The sequence below is a fragment of the Mercenaria mercenaria genome, chromosome 1 (assembly GCF_021730395.1).
Source record: "Mercenaria mercenaria strain notata chromosome 1, MADL_Memer_1, whole genome shotgun sequence".
NCBI classification, from domain to species: Eukaryota; Metazoa; Mollusca; class Bivalvia; order Venerida; family Veneridae; genus Mercenaria; species Mercenaria mercenaria.
Window position 1 is genome coordinate 97,780,636 of NC_069361.1, and position 19,184 is coordinate 97,799,819.

Here is a 19,184-nt window from a genome sequence, read left to right on the forward strand (position 1 = left end):
ATCCATACACTGTGCGTAAATTAGCTTTTAAGTGTAACAAGCCTTTCATAGGAATTAGAAGATTAAATGTATATATAGCAGCACTCTTTATTCGTACCTGTTAAATGTAATTTTTTTCAGAAACATGTTGGTTCATGTTGAAAAAATGTTAGATTTAAATTGTTGCGACATCAACCATTTCTGTCAATTCAGCATACAACGCTAACATCATGTCTTTGGTACTGAATTAATAGAATTATTGTGTCTAATACCTTTATAAAGAAAAAGACCTCAGTATGTTTAAATTGTAGTTACATTAATGTAACTGTTATGATATTACATTGTTATAGTACGTATAATATCTTGTCGGAACAATGTTGTCTTTTTTCCCCTAGTATCGTGTGCGCAGAACTAATGTGTCAGGGTTCCAATTTCACTGGCTGCAGTTCCAATGTGGTTTTGTCTTTTGCCCGGCATTAAAAGATAGTCCCGACTGGAGATCACATGGAGTTAATTTTGGCTAGTGATTGATTAAAAAATCTTTAAACGGGGTCAATGTCAAGGTGTTTGCCTTTCGATCCTGGGGTTGTAGGTTCAAGCTCTTATAGGGTCGCGACAACACCTTAATCTTACTTTTTTTCAAGGAAGTTGACAGAATAAGTGTGAATCTTTATCACAATTAGGGTGAAAGAAATACATAAAACGGGAGACAATGTGAAACGCAGTAGGAAATAATTACTACTACAAAATCTAACGTAAATTATACTTTGGTGATGAAAAGCGCGGGTGGGGGGGGGGGGAGGATTATATGAACCTACTAGGCGAATGCTATTTAGAGAGAACGAGATACCGGTATAGCTTTCTATACTGAAAACCTGTCCTTGACAAAAAAGGGGAGAGCGTTCCCGGCCAAACACCAAAGTCCACCCTTGCTCGGAAACCAGACCTTAACCAGGATGGCCACCACCCGGGCGTGTCGGGCGTCCACCCTCTCTACAACGACCACCCGGTGGCACCCCAGTTTCTTCTACTGTTGCGGGACTGGACCCCGACACCGAAACTCGCCATTTTACGTTCTGCCCAGACTTTGACGCACGCTCACGAAAAAACCAGACCTTAACCGGGATGGCCGCTATGCCGGGTCCGCATGCACGGACCCCCTCTACAACGCCCACCCGGTGGCACCCCAGTTTCTTCTACGGTTACGGCCAGACAATCAACTGCTGGAGGCGAAATGGCGTTTTCGAGCGTTCCCGGCCAAACACCAAAGTCCACCCTTGCTCGGAAACCAGACCTTAACCAGGATGGCCACCACCCGGGCGTGTCGGGCGTCCACCCTCTCTACAACGACCACCCGGTGGCACCCCAGTTTCTTCTACTGTTGCGGGACTGGACCCCGACACCAAAACTCGCCATTTTACGTTCTGCCCAGACTTTGAAGCACCCCCACTCATTTCGTTTCTTGTCATACATTATGTTTATTCTTTTTACCTCTCCTTTGTTCAATTATAATGATAAATAACTACTTGAATATTAATGCATGTAAAATGCATATACGTGTTATATATAAATTTAGTGCCCCCGGGACACATGCGAAACTATCAAAATCTTTTCAGTTTCCACTTTGAAATTTGGAATTCCCTACTTTCGTTTTAGTGAAAGATAATTATATATCTTTAGTTTAGTAACTCTTACTTAATTCTGTAATACCACATGAATTAATTCCCTTTTATTCTGAAAATTTAATTACATTTGTTTCATAGCATATATACAGTTTGTTAGAATTACATATTAATAATTATTCTAAGAGCAATTTTATTTCTCTTTAAAATGTAAAAGAATTCTGATTATGATATGAGTAAAATATTTATTACTTATCAATATGTTAATATGCTAATTTCATACCAGTTTAACTGTTACTGAAAGTTTACATAAATACTAATGAAATCAAAGCAACCAGGTCAGCAACTCTGACACTACGTCTAGCATATTTGTTTGTCACAAATCCGTGGGTTACGGGCAGCCATTTTTTGTCATAACCCAGTTGATCACATAAATTTCTACATCTAACCTTTACCCTGCTGAATTTCTAAAAAGGACTGTTCCATCATTCAGTTTGGGCAATACCATTTTACTATTAGAAGGGGCGTTAATGAAAATTTACTGACTGAATAGCAAACAGTGCAGACCATGGTCAGCCTGCACGGATGTGCAGGCTGATCTTGGTCTGCACTGGTCGCAAAGGCAGAATCACTAGCCGGCAGCAGGCTAAAGGCTAAAAGAGTACAGGCAGCCCAATTCTGTCATAACCCTTATATAGTATATGGTACATTATGGGTTACGGACGGCCCTCTTCCGTCACAACCCGCAATTTCTTAGCAAAGCCTCATCTATAAACTGTACCTAGTATTCGTGATTTTACTTGTCACATTTTATTTTATGATGCATTAACTTAGCTGTTCGCTGTTGTTAAGGGTTTTGTAAATATATTTGAAAACTGCTATTCAGCTTGGTTTTTACTTGGTGTAACTTTAGAGTAAACTTGATATACCCAGTGTACGAACCTAGGGTAGTAACCACCCCGCTGAAATATCTACTCTTTGGAGCTATAGCATGGCTGGAAAGTTGCATGCTTAGTGAAACTTGAGTGAACTTGAGGGTTGCTAGTTAAGTGCATCCTACAAGATCAGCTTAAGTTGGCACTGTTTTAAGTCTGAGCAGATGGAACGGTTACAATTATAAGGGAAGGCAATTCCGAGGAATTCTTTCTGATTAATTTCCCTTTGATGGACTATAATACAAGTAGCTGTAAACTGCTGTAAACTGCTGCAACTGCCAGCAGTTGTAGCAGTTAACTGCTGTAACTGCCAGCAGTTCTAGCAGTTAACTGCTGAACTGCTGCAACTGCTAACTGCTCACTTCACACCGATTGATTCTAGCAGGTTTAAAACTTTTCATTTCATATCCTCTATTTCATTAAATGACTGTTTAGTTTTGTTTACGACACTATATAACCTGTACTGTGTCGGTGCGCCGTAAACGCCAAAATCACCTAAATATCAAGACATGACCATGTTTCCGCAAACATTTACGTTACATTTGTGTTTGTTCTTTCACTTTTTATTTCATTAAGTTATTTCAATGTGTTTTTGTTTAATAATATTTTTATACTGTCCCAGAAGACCATCTTATATTATTAATATACTTTATCTATCATCTTTATCCACAGTTCATTTCTTGTCCCCCTTTTTTGCGTTTTCTCTGTCATAAATCGCAATTTATGTATGTGTTTGTGAATTATCTTTCCATTATTATACAAAATTTGCTATTTGCCACATAAGGCCTATGCTATTTTGACAATGCAAAATTCAAATGTAAAACTGAGATTGTCGTAACAACACGAGAAATGCATGGGGATCAAAAAGAAACTAATAATAATAAAAAAATAATGTAAATTATAAAGTACCAATTGCACTCAAAAGCATGTCCCAAGAGTGCACTAGAAGAAAATGCATAGGAATTTCGGTGTAAGTATTTGGTACCGTAAGTCTCTCGTATCTATAAATATATATATTCTTCAATCAAGGATATGTCAGTGTAAATGAGCTGAGCGTTAGTTTTCTAAGAAAACGTCGTTAACTTGTGTTACACGAATCACACGTGCACCGCTCTTTTACAAAAATATATTTGCCATATTTTCTTCAGAGAACGAAATAAAAGGAGTATTTTACATTAGAATTCCTTATCGTATAGTACGGTTCACTGTCTAGTCTAAATAAAGTATCACTTTTTTTATATAAAATCCCACTGTCTGATCTTTCTGATCACTTAACGATCACTCACAATTACAAAATAAAACCAAAGTGTCATCAAAGTTATTACTTTACACGGCTTCTTGAAGATCACGGCCTACTTACATTAAATTTGTAAACATGCGCCAACCAAACAAATCGCTTACCTTTTTCCTGTAAGTCCCATAAGATGAAACGGCTCCTGTTTATACATTCATATATATTCCGTATCTGGAACATTGACAGTCACAGATCGATCTTTTCCACGAACATGAAAACATTTATTTTTATTCCTTTGTTTACATTTCAAACATGACGATTCACATATATACGTTCAAGAACGTAAATTTCGTGCTGTCCGACCCTCATGGTGTGAAAACTGTTATAGTTAAAAGTATGGTGTATTCGACACACCATTTGTAATTTCTGACGATAAATATCAATGAGTATCATTTATTTTAACGAAATTTAATTGAATATTTAGTTTAATACTTTCAAAAGAAAAACGTAGACTACGGAATCCTGTTCGTGCCACTTTAATTCTCGCCTCGCCATCACGCGACAACGCGATAATTATCGCATTGTCGCCTTGTCCAAAAACATATATACATGCGAGATTTAACAATCCTCGCGAGGTAAAAAGGCGACAATTATCGTCTTAATTTTCGCATGTCTTTCTTAATTCTCGCATCGTGAAATTGAAAACCAATATACATAGATGCGAGAATTTGTAAAACCTCGCATTGTCGCATTGTCGCACTTTCGCTTGGGATTAAATTTCCGGACATATTGATCGATGTAATTCTTTCTGAATATTATTTATCAATACACCGAAACACATTTCAATGACAGTGTCTGCTGGCTGAACACCGCTAAATCCAACTGTTTTTATTCCATATAATTATAAAAATACACTTACTTTAAAACGGTTTTTCGACATTTTCTAGCATATATACTATGATATCTGAAAGTCTGTGACAAAAGAGACAATATCTGTTCGTCCGCATGAACGTAATTTAGGATAAAAGCTGCACTTCCGTACTTTTCCATATGGAAAATTTGTTCGTTTGTTTTCTGTTTAACACCGTTTTTCAACAGTATTTCAGTCATGTAACTGCGGGCAGTTAGTCTAACCAGTGTTCCTGGATTCTGTACCAGTACAAACCTGTTCTCCGCAAGCAACTGCCAACTTCCCCACATGAATCAGAGGTGGAGAACTAATGATTTCAGACACAATGTCGTTTATCAAATAGTCACGGAGAACATACGCCCAGCCCGAGGACCGAACTCACGACCCCGCGATCCGTAGACCGACGCTCTACCTACTGAGCTAAGCGGGCGGGTTCCATATGGAAAAAGTTCGCGTTTTTCTTTAACTTCAAATAATTGTAGAATGCTCCAAACGTAAAATATTTTAATAAATTATCTTTTATAAATTAAATCTTAACATTGTCTAAACAGATATGTGATTTATATATTTTCATCGAGTACGGTTTCGTCGGAGGACCGTCTAAAAGTGTACCATTTTTCCGTGCAAATATGCATACTCCATACACTAAACGGATCGCTCTCTGTTCGCCAACAGGACACTCTGTACTAAACAATGAACTCCAACGTCAGTCAGCTCGGAAAATCAAATTTTTCGTCCTAAACACATTTTTGTGCATAAAAACATATGGCCCTCGGAATGGCGTAGCTATATACCATTGTTTTTTTATTGTTATCCCCCGACGAAAGTCGGAGGGATATAGTTTTGGCGTTGTCCGTCCGTCCGTGCATCCGTCCGTCCGTCCGGAGCCATATCTAGCAAATGGTTGGGAATATTTATTTAAAACTTCGTAACCATGTTCACCACTATGAGTTCTTGCGGCCCGTCAAGTTTCAGTCAGATTGCCGCAGTAACACCAGAGTTATGGCCCTTAGAAGTTTCTAGTGTTAACTATAAATATGACAATTTCTGCATCATAACTTTTGATATATTTGACCTAGAACTATGAAACTTAAACAGAATTTAGATCACCATAATGTGGTTGTGTACACACAATTTCGTTCGGATTTATATGTAAATTAAGAGTTATTGCCCTTTAATTGTATAAAAATCCACATCCAGTATTTGTACATAACAAACTTACCATTTGGTAGAATTTCATTAAATTTCTTTCATTCTTTTCCATGAACATTTATTGTAAACATGTGAAGTTGTGTACCCACACCTGGTCACCCCCTTACCTTGATCACACCCCTCCCCCTCCTCCCCCCCCCCCCCCCCCCCCCCCAAAAAAAAAAAAATTCATTCCTTTTTTTAGATTTTTTTCAAACAAACTTCATATACATATTCACCACCATGAGGTTATGGGGCCCATCAAGTTTCAGACAGATTGCCCAAGTAACACCAGAGTTATGGCCCTTAGAAGTTTCTAGTGTTAACTATATAGGGTACTATAGATCTATAGATATGGCAACTCTGCATCATAACTTTTTATATATTTGACCTTGAACTATGAAACTGTAACATAATTTAGAGCACTATAATGTGGTTGTGCACACACAATTTTGTACGGATTTCTTTTGTAACCAGAGTTATTGCCCTTTAATTGTCTAAAAATCCACATATTTGTACATAACAAACTTACCATTTGGCAGAATTTCATTAAATTTCTTTCATTCTTTTCTGTGAACATTTATTAATTTATTATAAACTTGTGAAGTTGCGCACCCACACCTGCTCACCCACTTGCCTTGGTCACACACCTCTCCCCCCCCCCCCCCCCCCCCCCCCCCCCCCACCCGCCAAAAAAAAATTATTTTTTTTTTCATTTCTTATTTTAGATTATTTACAAACCTTCCATGATTATTTATCAATACACAAGTTGTACCATTTCCCCACCTCACTCCTCCACCCAGTCATGCCCACCACTGATCATGCATCCTCTGCCCACCCCCCACTTTTAATTTTCCATCAATATTGCACATTTATTTTACATGTAACCGACATCAAAGCATGATTTAGTCATCAGTCTTAAGTGTGTTTTTTATACTAATCTAACAGTGATGAAAATGTAATTAAAAATATATATAATAATAATTTATCAAAAATGTATTGATGATAAATTTCATATGCGAAAAGAAGATTTTCGTATCTTAGTATATAAATGGTAAGGATGTTTTCTCCTTAATTGCAATATCATTTATATTTTTGGTATGTTATTTAACATTATGTTAATTAGTCAATACCATAGTGAATGATTTCATTACTATACGCGTACGATTACAGCATAATACAACAAATGTTGAAACATAATATTTCTACAGAAGTAAAAGAAAATTGTATTTGATAAGACTTGGCGTGTTTGTAAAAAAAAGAACTTTCATATGCAGACAGGAGTTTACAGGTAACGATAAATAAAAAATTGCGCGAATTTGCTCTTTTAATTTTCATTTTTTATGCATTAAATTAAGAAATTTTGACTAAAGTATAACTCCTTTTGAATCAGAATTTGTATGAAAGGGAGCTATTAGAATTTACTTTTTATGAACGCAATTTCATCATGGTGTTAATACTCGTTTTTCGTGAATTATCTAAATGTGCGGATAGGAGTCTTCTGATCACAAATATTTTAACATCGAAATTTACTCCTTACTCCTTTTCTTTACCTTTAAGTTTTTTGTATGCGGAACGCTTAGAAATGTAAAAAAAAAAAAAAAAAAAACTCACCTCATCTCCCCTTTTCTTCCAAATGATACGGTCGATTAAGTATTTTCTCTCCAGAACATACGTCTGCTTTTTGGAATGTCCCTTAGTAGTTATTTCTTCGCCTTCGTGCATTAATTTGTAATTTACTAATTTCCTGGGTCTTAGTGAACCTGCCATTTTAAATGTTCAAACAGTAGTAGTGGATGAGTTTATTTATACTCGCCGCCGGTTACACCATATGGGCGAGACTATCTGCGCCGTCATCTCCGATCCTTGAGCCGAGACGGGCGTCTTGTCATGCCGCTGTCGTAGTCCAGTTGGAGTACCAAGTTCTTCGTTCGATGAAAATGACAATGATAAGCTGAGGTGGTACGCATCCCTTCTTACGGCCACAGCTCCCGCCCTTAGTTGCGACTCCACCCGCTGACATCAATATAGTTATGGTGACTTCCGGTGGAGCCGCATGCCTTCTCCGCGATGTGCGCGCGGCGGGAGCTCAGGAGAAGGTGTTCAAACACGTGTAGGACTATGAATAAATAAATTTTAGATTTATACCTCGCAACGAATAAAGTTTGTTAAATTTGATAATTGACCGTGGTTCAATTAATTTGATCACAAGCACCGTAATCCTCCCTCAAAGGAAGAAATGGTATAATTATGTCAGATTATAATTATCACTTTATTGCCCATTACTGTCGTGAAATAATGGCGTATAACGGGTGGGCGGAATTCAAGTAACAAAATATACGAATATGTAAATTCATGTCTATTTAATTTTTACACGTCGCAATTACTAACTTAACTTTTCTAATAAACTATTTGTTATGTGTATATTGAAATTGTAATATTTTGTGAAAGTCTCCAATAGTTCAAATTTGAACGGTCATTTACTAATTTTATTTATAACGAAATTTTATACCTGCGTCATTGTATATGAATGTGACGTAAATTAAGATTAATATATCCCGCGACAACCTATTTTCGGACACAACCCGTATTCGGCCGGCCCCGATAATGTTTTAGTTTTCCTGGAAAACACGCCCCTTCCGGTTTCCCACACGCATGCTTAGTTTACAAACACCATACAAATGTCACGCTGGTAGTTTTGGAGAAAAATAGAAATTAAAAGGGTAAGCAAATGATAAAAACTTACATACAGTTACATTTTTAATTTTTTCACTATTCCCAAAATATCACGTCCAAAATATGTGTTTTTTAGAAATAAATCCAATGTTTTCATGTTGAAAGCTCTGTCGTCCGACAGATGAAGTTATTTTACAGGCTCCGCCTCCACTATCAAATTTTGCAAAAGTATACTTCATACAAAAAAATACCACTTATAGACCCGTGTACCTTACGAGGTTTTCTTAATCAATTGGTTAATGAAATTTTAAATAGTAGTAGTAAAGTTTTTTTTCTCTGTTTCTTTTCAGAATCATGTGCCCACTAGGGGATCATACAGACCTTATGATGATAATATGTAAGGGATGGGTACACTTTTCATATTGTATGTAACAGTGAGGGTAATCGGAATAGGAGACATTTGTGCTGATCCCACCAATTAACTCCATAAACTAACACTGAAAATACTTTATAAATACGTTTTGGGTAGTTTTCTTGATACTAACAGTTAAAATGAATGTTCGAAATTTGTTTAAACTGTTTCTGACTTTTTGTGACGTAAACTTTGGAGCGCAGTATATTTTGAAGCAGGCGTCCGAAAACGGGTTGTACAACTTCCGGTTAATGGAAAAGTAGGTTAGCCATGTTGGAAAGGATATCTAAAACATGCTGCGGGATGAGGTTTGTTTACTTGCGTATTTTTTAGGATAAATGATTGTTGAACAAAACTCCAGCATTTATAATTGTTGTACATTTTCCACGTAGCGAAACCGTAGCGATATACCGTTAGGTGTCCGAAAACGGGTTGTACCGGGATATATACAATCATGCTTTTGCAATAAGCATATTGCTGCGTGGGAATGACTTTTAATTCCATCTTACCATGTTCATTATCCATACTACATAATAACACCAGCGAGTCTATTATATACAGCCATGAAGTTGTTTGTGTTTTTCCTTGATATATAAATATGCTAAAAACTAAATGGTGTAGACTGGCTAACATCCACTGCATTAAGATATGGATAGCTGTAATTTCTAGTTAATAAATTCCTGCTTTTGTTTTGTTTCCAGAGTAAAAATGAAGTAATACATGTTGAAGATTACTCTCTTCGATATCGAGATATCACCTTGCTATCAACATGGAAAGTACTCCATTGAATGATGTGAACCTATCAATTTGTTCTTCTTCAACGAGTAGAAATGTAACACTAAACTTGACTCAAAAGTTCCTACGCACTTGTCCACTCCCAGTTATTCCAGAAGTCAATGCACCTTTGAAACATGTCAAAATCAGAGAAACGGAACGTCTAGAAAACAGACTGTGTTCCTTAAGTAGAAGTGTTAAGGCAAACTTGAAAAAGGTAGTTGGCGGTAGAAATAGAATGAAGTTTGATAACAAAGTAAGAAATACCGCAATTAATGAAGATGAACTTGAAGAAACTTCCCTCAATACTGAGTCTACGCCTGGGAAATGTGTTACACGGATAGAACAAGCAGAGCGTGTCAATGAATCCCCTATTCCTCAGTCCCCAGTGACAGCTATCGGTACTCCAAATAGCGGAATTAGAATAGACAATGCAAGTTCCAGAAGTCACAGAAAAAAATTAAAAAAACAGTTATTAGAAGACACGTCTAAAGCACTTGATTTTGTGGAAACATATGGTGTTATACCGAAAAAGGTTGTGGGTGAGACTTTCACCGGTGAACAGTGTGTCTTAAATGTTGATGGTGTATGCCGTAGCAAAAAGTGCTTTGAGAATATGACTTCGGTTGAAAAGAAGGAAGTGAAGGAAATGATGAATCTCTGTGACAAACATATGATATCCGATGCTTCCTATCATGAAATAGCCCTTAAATTCCCTGACATGCCCCGAAAATCCCATATAGTTTCATGCAGAAATGAAGTTAACTCCGGTTACGATGTTAAGCGAACACCCGGGATGCTGCCAGGCTCATATTTGAGTTTTAAAGACGAACTTGTGCGTGAATTAACTCTCTTAAGTGGGCGTTTCTCTACAAACGAAATAATAAGAATCAAAATATCAGGTGATGGATGGCGCGAGGGTGAGCAAAGTCTCAAATTTTGTAACTGTATCTTTCACCATTTTGACCGACTCAGTTTCACAAACACATACAGACCAGAAAGTGCTTGCTATCGTAAATTGTGACGAAAATCACGATAATGTGAAGAAATGTTTTGGGCCATTGTTTGACGAAATTAATGAATTAAGTTCAGCAGGAGTAATTACTGTCGGAGAAGAAAGTTACAATATTGAGATTATGGTTGGTGGTGATATGAAATTTATCCAGCTACTCCTGGGTCTCAACGGAAGCATTGGTACCTACGCATGCCCGTGGTGCAAGGTAGTTAAATGTAGACAAACTCTATCTTTTTACTTAGATTTTATATCCTTGTAGTACATAAAATATTATATGCGAGTGATTATAACGAGAATTAAATCATCAGCTGGTTATCGCGTTTCATACATATGTCACACCAGTTTCATGATTATTCCAGGAGTCCAGCAGTTGGTTGAAAAGCTCTTGCCGACTTAAAATAAATCTTATATTATCCTAAGTTAGGAGGCTGATTGAAAAAGCTACATTGTTTCATGCGTTTTAATAAAGTAAACAACAAAATCGTATAAAATACCTTATTATAGTGGCATGAATACAGAACTTTCACAATTTTAAATTTTATTTTAGGTTGCCAAGGACAACAGAGGGGACATGACATTCCCAGAAGGTTACTACCACACGCTGGAGATGCTGCGTACGATTCAAGAGATTTCAGACCTGGCAAGTACTGGTAAGAGTGGCAAACAATCTTTCGGCGTGACCGGGAAGCCTCTACTTAATATTGAACCTATTCGCTACGTCCCCGACGAACTTCACCTTCTCATGAGGATAACAGATGTATTACTACGTAACTTAATAGATGACGCTAGATCAAAAGACGAGTATGGCCGTCTGACCGGACAGTCATGTGATAACCTAGATATTCTTGTAAAGGCTATTCAGTCGTGCGGTCTCACCTTCAAAATCTGGAATGCAAAAAATGGTGATCTTGATTGGACGTCACTCTCTGGAAATGATAAGAAAACGTTACTCAGAGAACTTCCAGATAAACTTTTCTTTTGCCTCCACGAGGATACAAGGGATCGTGTTGTATCTCTGTGGAAGGAATTCTCTGCCATATACAGTGCCCTGTGTTCCGGTGAGGGAGCAGAAATTCTGTTTGAAACAACGTGTCAGTTTATACAAAACTTTATTCAAATCGGACAACTAAAAAGGCATGGGTATCACCCGTCAAATGTTACACCATATATGCACGTGCTCGCCTACCATGTCCCCTTCTTTGTAAAACGTTACGGCGGTCTAAGTAAATTCTCCGGCCAAGGTGTGGAAAAAACAAACGATGTTATTAAACAGGTCCACCAAATGAGATCTAGCAAATCCGATCCAACTACAGACGCCCTTCTTGTTCGAAAAAGAATCGAAGTGAGTTCAGCTGTCACACGAAAACCTCGACAGTACACAAAACAAAATGACAGTTATTGGTGTTCTGGCATCAAATCAAGGCGCGACGCTAAGAGATGGAAATTTTTCGAGGAAATGAAACAAGTAGATGACGCTTATCACGGGAAACAAAACGAAATTGTTCCAGACACTATGTCAGTAATAGAAATTAAAGATAAACTTGCCAAATTGGGTGTTCGAACAAAACTTAGAAAGAAAGAAAAACTGTTGCAACTGCTCCGTGACGTTAGCGTATAATGAACAAAAATGAGAAAGGAAGAACTAACATTAAATAAAATATGCTAAGTGTTTTAGGATGTATATTGCTGGTTATTCCTTATTTAATAGTATAATCACACATCGTGTTACGTAATATGTATACGTATGAATTTTATGTGGCTGGCATACGGTTACCATGTTAATGCAAATTTTGCCGTGTTCTAGTCATTTTCCGTTTTATTAGGCCCAGAAAGAAATGGACAAATTACATAGTGTTGTACCTTTTTAGTAAAATAATCCTCAGTTAGTTCCCGTGTTTATTATACTTAAAAAAGTTATAAATTAAAACAAATATTTGCCTTAACTCTGAATTAAGCCATTCAATTTTGCTACCAATAGCTCTAAATAGAAAAGAGAAAAGTTGTTAACATGCGTACACAGTTATATTCATTTGATAAGTTTATTACATATTAACATACTATATTTTCAGTATGCTATGATGATAAATGAAACTGGACTTATTTTTATGGTTATTATATACGTATATTGTTATTGTTTGTGTTGATGTAAAAATGTACATTGCTAAATAAATTTTGAAATGCATTTGTATTGAAATGTTGTCTTACACACTTTCGTTAGAAAAGGTTTTCACAGGTAATAAGACCTTTAAGTACTATCTGAAACGACTACAGACCTTCCTGGAACTTCCAGTTGAATATGTAAATAAAGACGCAAGGAAAACATAATATATACCCTTTTAATTAAGTCATTAATTTCTTTATTATTTTACTTTGAATTTTACTAATATCTCAAAGTTCACTCTTCCTTCGCTGATGTCACATCATCCCTATACAAGTGTCTTTAATCCGCTTAAATAACATAAATGTAAAGTAAAAGACTTATTACCTGAAGGCAATAAATATCAGGTTATGGACGAAAAATTTGATTTTCCAAGCTGACCGACGTTGGAGTTCATTGTTTAGTACAGAGAGTGTCCTGTGCGCGAACAGAGAGGGATCCGTTTTCTCATTTTCCACAGAGACGGATCCGATATGAGTATACACCGTGTTTTTCGGTTTTTGTGTTGAGGGGTGTAGGAGCGGGTGGCGGATCCGGAGTGTGTTATGTGTCGGTTGGTTGGGGTCGGGGTGTTTTGTACGACGGCGGTGATGGAAGACTAAGGCATAAGAAATGATGTAACTGGTCAGGATGGGGAGTTTAATTTTTATGTTGAGGGTACGTGCATTGTTGCAATGCTTAAATCTTCGTCTAATCAAAACCCACCTATACTATAAGTTCTTCTTCGGGCGCAAAATACAAAGGACATACTTTTTGGGGTGTGCTAGTCCGATGGGTGGCGGTTGGTGTGGGCTATGGTGTTTTGTGCGGCGGCGGTGAGTGGTGTATTTGTTTGTTTGTGTTGGGGAGAGGGGACTAATAATGTATATGTGAGGAGAGTGGTGTGGATTGTCGCACTGCGCAAATCGTCTTATTATTACCCATCTATATCCAAAGTTTAAAGTCAATACACTGAATAGTTTTAAAGTTATGATCTGGAAACAAAAATACAAAGGACAGCTTTGCCATTTGAACTAAGTTTGTGACATTGAACTTTGACCTACCAATCATGTTCATGGGCTCAGTACATCATCTCATCGCCTCCTATTCATATGCCGAGTTTGAAGTCGATATTTGACCTCCTTTTGTGATATTTGGCTAACCGACCTGGTGCATGCGCTCTGCACATACATAGTCTTATCGCTTCCTACCTATATGCCAAGATTGAAGTCAATCCCTTCAATGTTTATTAAACTATGCCCCATATACGAATTATGATTGACAGGCAGACGCATACGTCATCATAGAAGTTTTGCTTTTACCTTCAGAATATAAAATCACAACATGACTGACTTCTAATGATGATGGTTTGCTATATCTTCCACTTATAGGTAAATAATGTGTTCAAAAACAACGTGCATCCTTGAAAACATATTCAAATAATAGCAAAAGTTGATTATCATCCGATATACAGTTTAATATTGAAAAGGTCAAATGCACACATTTTACGCAAATGGCGTCGAAAATCATGTTTTATACAAGCTCTAAATAGTTGTGATGCTGCTCTTTTAACGGCGATTAATTTAGTTTGCTGGCCTCCATTTAATTCAATTTTTTTTTATTTAATATAACAGACCCCTTTAACCTCTACGGTGATGCAATTTTCAAATATGTACTTCGACTATTCACCGAAGGAGTGCCTACTTTATGCAAAAATCATGCCAGAATCGTGCTCTCTGGAATCTCTCTGTTAACACATGACCACCCCAGAAACGTGAAATATATACAACGATTAGCTTTCCGAGAAAATGATTCTAGGCCTTAAAATTTAACATGACACTCATTTCTGAGCTTGTAACTTGAATTAAAACCGCGAGATATTTTCCATTTTGCATTTCGCAGTTCGAATTTTAAAGAAGTTAAAATTCTATAGGTTGTCTTTTTGGCGATGCTAGGAAAAGATTATGGACTGAGTACTCAGACCTCAGATCACAAATAAGGTCACTAGGTAATGTAAGCTTAGTTTACCCAGCAAAGAGAAATATGAACAGAAACATTGTGAGAAATATATTTCTACATTGTGACATATCTGCAGAAGCACGAGCATCAAGAAATTTTTATAACAATGTACCCCGATACACTGGAAACCGTATAAAGGAACCAGTACCATTTCTGACCCCTACTCCATATCAAGGCAAAAGAAATTAAGTTACCCGCCGTAGAAATCGGTTAGCGCCGATGAGCTCCCATCTGGTACGATCAACAAAGACTGCCTGGATACCGGAAATCAATCGCCCAACGAAAAACAATCTCAGACGATACAGAAGATTCCCTGCCATCCTTCCCCCACCTCGCCCCAACCCCTCTGTTCCCGCGCAGTTTAAATTGTGCATCAAAATTACACAAAGAACTGCTTACATTTTAGAGAATAATAAGTTAATCGAAAAAACAATACAACAACATAAATTTACAAGAAAGAGTTCATTGTACCCCCCGACAACAAAGTTGTAAGGGGGGGTATACTGGTTTCAGGTTGTCTGTCCGTCTGTATGTCTGTCCGTCTGTCCGTAGACGCAATCTTGTGCGCACCATCTCTCCTTATCCCCTTGACAGAATTTAATGAAACTTCACACAAGTGATCAGTACCAACAGTAGTTGTGCATGGGGCATGTTAGGTTCTTTTAGAAAAAAAAATTGCAGAGTTATGGGACTTTGTTTTTTTGTTGCTATACTATATACATAGACACAATCTTGTGCGCACCATCTCTCCTCATCCCCTTGACACAATTTAATGAAACTTCACACAAGTGATCAGTACCAACAGTAGTTGTGCATGGGGCATGTTAGGTTCTTTTAGAAAAAAAATTTGCAGAGTTATGGGACTTTGTTTTTTTGTTACTATACTATATACATAGACACAATCTTGTGCGCACCATCTCTCCTCATCCCCTTGACACAATTTAATGAAACTTCACACAAGTGATCAGTAACAAGAGTAGTTGTGCATGGGGCATGTTAGGTTCTTTCAGAAAAAAAATTTGCAGAGTTATGGGACTTTGTTTTTTTGTTACTATACTATATACATAGACACAATATTGTGCGCACCATCTCTCCTCATCCCCTTGACACAATTTAATGAAACTTCACACAAGTGATCAGTAACAACAGTAGTTGTGTATGGGGCATGTCAGGTTCTATCAGCGAAAAAAATTGCAGAGTTATGGGACTTTGTTTCTTGTTAACATACTATGTACATGCAGTCTGCATATGCAATCTTGTGCATGCCTAATCTACCAAACCCTTACACACAATTTAATGAAACTTCACACAAGTGATCAGTACCAACCCTAGTTGTGCATGGTGCATGTTACATCCTTTTAGATAAATATTCTGCATAGTTATGGGACTTTGTTTTTTGTTACTATACTGTATACATACAGTCTATATACATACAGTCCACATAATTATGCAATCTTGTGTGCGTCAAATTGCAATGTACTGTGTCAGTGCATGCGGGGGGGTACATTCATCACCTTTAGTGATAGCTCTAGTTTCTATTTGCTTTATCTACTTTATTTTTTAATAAAATACGGTATGCAAAAAAAAATATATATAAAAAAAAATGTCGGAATGAAATGCTTAGATGTATACAGTATGCAAGAAAAATATCAATCATTTGTTTACGACTCGGATAGAATAATAATATCTGTCATATGTTTACGAATCGGATAGAAATGTCCGTTCCAAGGGCACCTGCGCATTGGGCGGTAATGAGGCTTGATGAATTACCGCCCAATGCGCAGGTGGCTGAAGGACGGATATTTCCATACGATTCGTAAACACATGACTGATATTTTTTCTTGCATATTGTATACACGTTAGCATTTAATTCTGGTACATCATTTTTCTTGCATACCGTATTTTACAAATAACAAGTAGAAATACTTTCTTTGTAGCACTCTTTTATAGTAGAGAATGAACTCAAAGCGCGGGAAATTAACGTCCGTAAGCAGAAGTGACGTCATGATGTTTTGCGTTACGCACACTAATTACACAGTTCTACTTTAGTTTTATCGTTTGTAGCCTAACGTTATGTTCTTACGGTAAATTCTAACACGATCCGATTCATTTTCCTATTAAACAAAGAAGGCAGAAAACGGTGAATTATTATACAACAAATCACTGTTCTGACGTCACAATTATTACGTCATGGCGTCAAACGGCATAGCGGCGCGCTGGAAAAGAAACCGATTGAAAACAGAAAATACTTTAATGAATGTCATCAAGGATGCACTTAAAAATCCTTGGTAACGTGTTAGAATCGAAATAATATATCTCATTTAGTGATTTGCTCTTGAATAAATCATTGTTTGTCGTTCAGATGCGTATTCACTCGGGCTGCGCCATCGTGATATAATTCCTTCGCATCTGAACTCCAAACAATGATTTATTCAAGGACAAATCACTGGATGAGATATGTTATTTCTTAAGTAACGTATTTTGAATCGAGACATATACTATAAAGAACGGAGAGAAACTATCAAGGTACCTGCTTTTACGTATTTTACATAAAAAAATATATTGTAACTGTGGGAATCTTACCAGGTGGAATCAGTCTCTACTCTAAGATATTTGGGACAATAGCCAATTAATATTGTCTTGCAACACCAGCAACGTCTTTCAGTGCTGCCCGCGCCAAGGGAAATCACTCTTGCTGTGTTCCGGGTTCAGGCTATCGCCCCGTATGCCGTACCAGACCGTACGCGGGCACTACACTCCTCCCCGTCCAATTGAAAGGAGGTAGTCCCTACACCATGGGAGCAAACCATGGTGTCTTAGACCATAAAAGTATACGATGGTCTCTTGCTCATAAATATGAGATGTTCCTGGGTTTAACCAGTCCTAGTATTGTGTCACTTCATCCACAATACTACCGCTACCTGCGACCATGGATCTCCGCATCCATAGTGCACCGGGATCAGCCCCTATGGGCTAAATAGACTCAGTTCTTCCAAAGATAGCCAATGCTATCATGAGAACTCTCCATACTCTAAGAATGGTCAGCAACCCGATACTTACCATAAAACAATCTTTAGTCAAACAGGCGGCTGACCCTTATCGTCAATCTCCTTGTTTCCGAACCCCACCTGTTTTCGAACCGCTTATTTCCTCGCGATTTATTTTACTTCCGGCACGTGAATGACGTCATCGTCGATCCCAGACAGGTGCTTTGTTTACATTTTGCACGCTGTAGCTGTTAAAATAAAATATGCGTCAGAAACAGGTATTTATATCTTTGTTGTTTCAAAAGTTAGTCAAAAGTGTTAGTTTTTACTATTTCCTTTTTTATGTTGCCAAGAAAACCAAAAAAAATCAGTATCTTACATATAATCAGTTTGTTTATATATGGGGGAGGATGCTCTTCGTCTGCTTTTCAAAGTCACGTGACTGTCATGTGACCATGTTATTTTTACATTGCTACAGTCCAGTTCAAAAAATGTAGTCCGCTTATATGTTTTTTTTATAAATTTTCAAGATTTAATTTAGTAAAAGGTGGGTTTTCACGTAAAAACTTATTGATTCTTATTTATTTCAGGTCTGTCCTGTTAAGTCAACTGCTACATACCGCCTGTATTCTCCAACAGCACTGACAAATGCTTACCAAGCAGTTATGGACAAGGGCATGCCATTGAAGACTGCAGCAAGGCAGTATGCTGTGCCACATAACACCTTGAGAGACAGAGTTAAGGGTAGAGTGGATCCAGAGACATTAAAGTCCGGACGCATCACCATTGTTCAATGTGGAAGAAGAAGCAGAGTTTGTAAAACATTTCACTGATATGGCTAAACTGGGGTATGGATATACAGTCTAAGAAATAGTTGACAAGGCTTCAAACTATGCAGTTCATTTAAATCATAGAATTAAAGATAAACCATTAACAGTTAGATGGTTTGCTGGATTCAAAGACAGGTGGAACCTGAAAGTATTGAAACCAAGGTCTCTGAGTAACTGCCGTGCTATGTCTCTGAATGAAGAAGTTGTTGCAGAATATTTCCAAAATCTGGAGACTGTCATGAAATGCAATGATTTGATGGACAAACCGGAGTGTATTTACAACTTCGATGAGAAAGGAGTGCAAACTGAGCATGCTCCACCATACATTGTAACAGCTATGTCTAGAACAGAAGCAATAAACTCCACAAGGTCTGCTATAACAACAATACTTGGCTGTGGGAATGCTCTTGGCACACAAATCCCACCATTCTTTGTATTTAAAGGGCAAAGAATGAGGAAAGAA

General features: G+C 37.4%; 1 protein-coding gene across 1 annotated transcript; it reads left to right on the forward strand.

Annotated features, from left to right (window-relative positions):
• Nucleotides 1-8,422: 8,422 nt before the first annotated feature.
• On the forward strand, nucleotides 8,423-12,994 carry LOC123545375 (uncharacterized). The gene is made up of 3 exons (XM_053518180.1): nucleotides 8,423-9,267; nucleotides 9,661-10,953; nucleotides 11,296-12,994. The coding sequence occupies exons 2-3, from the start codon at nucleotides 10,639-10,641 to the stop codon at nucleotides 12,364-12,366; spliced, it is 1,386 nt and encodes a 461-aa protein (XP_053374155.1). The 5' UTR covers nucleotides 8,423-9,267; nucleotides 9,661-10,638; the 3' UTR covers nucleotides 12,367-12,994.
• Nucleotides 12,995-19,184: the final 6,190 nt, after the last annotated feature.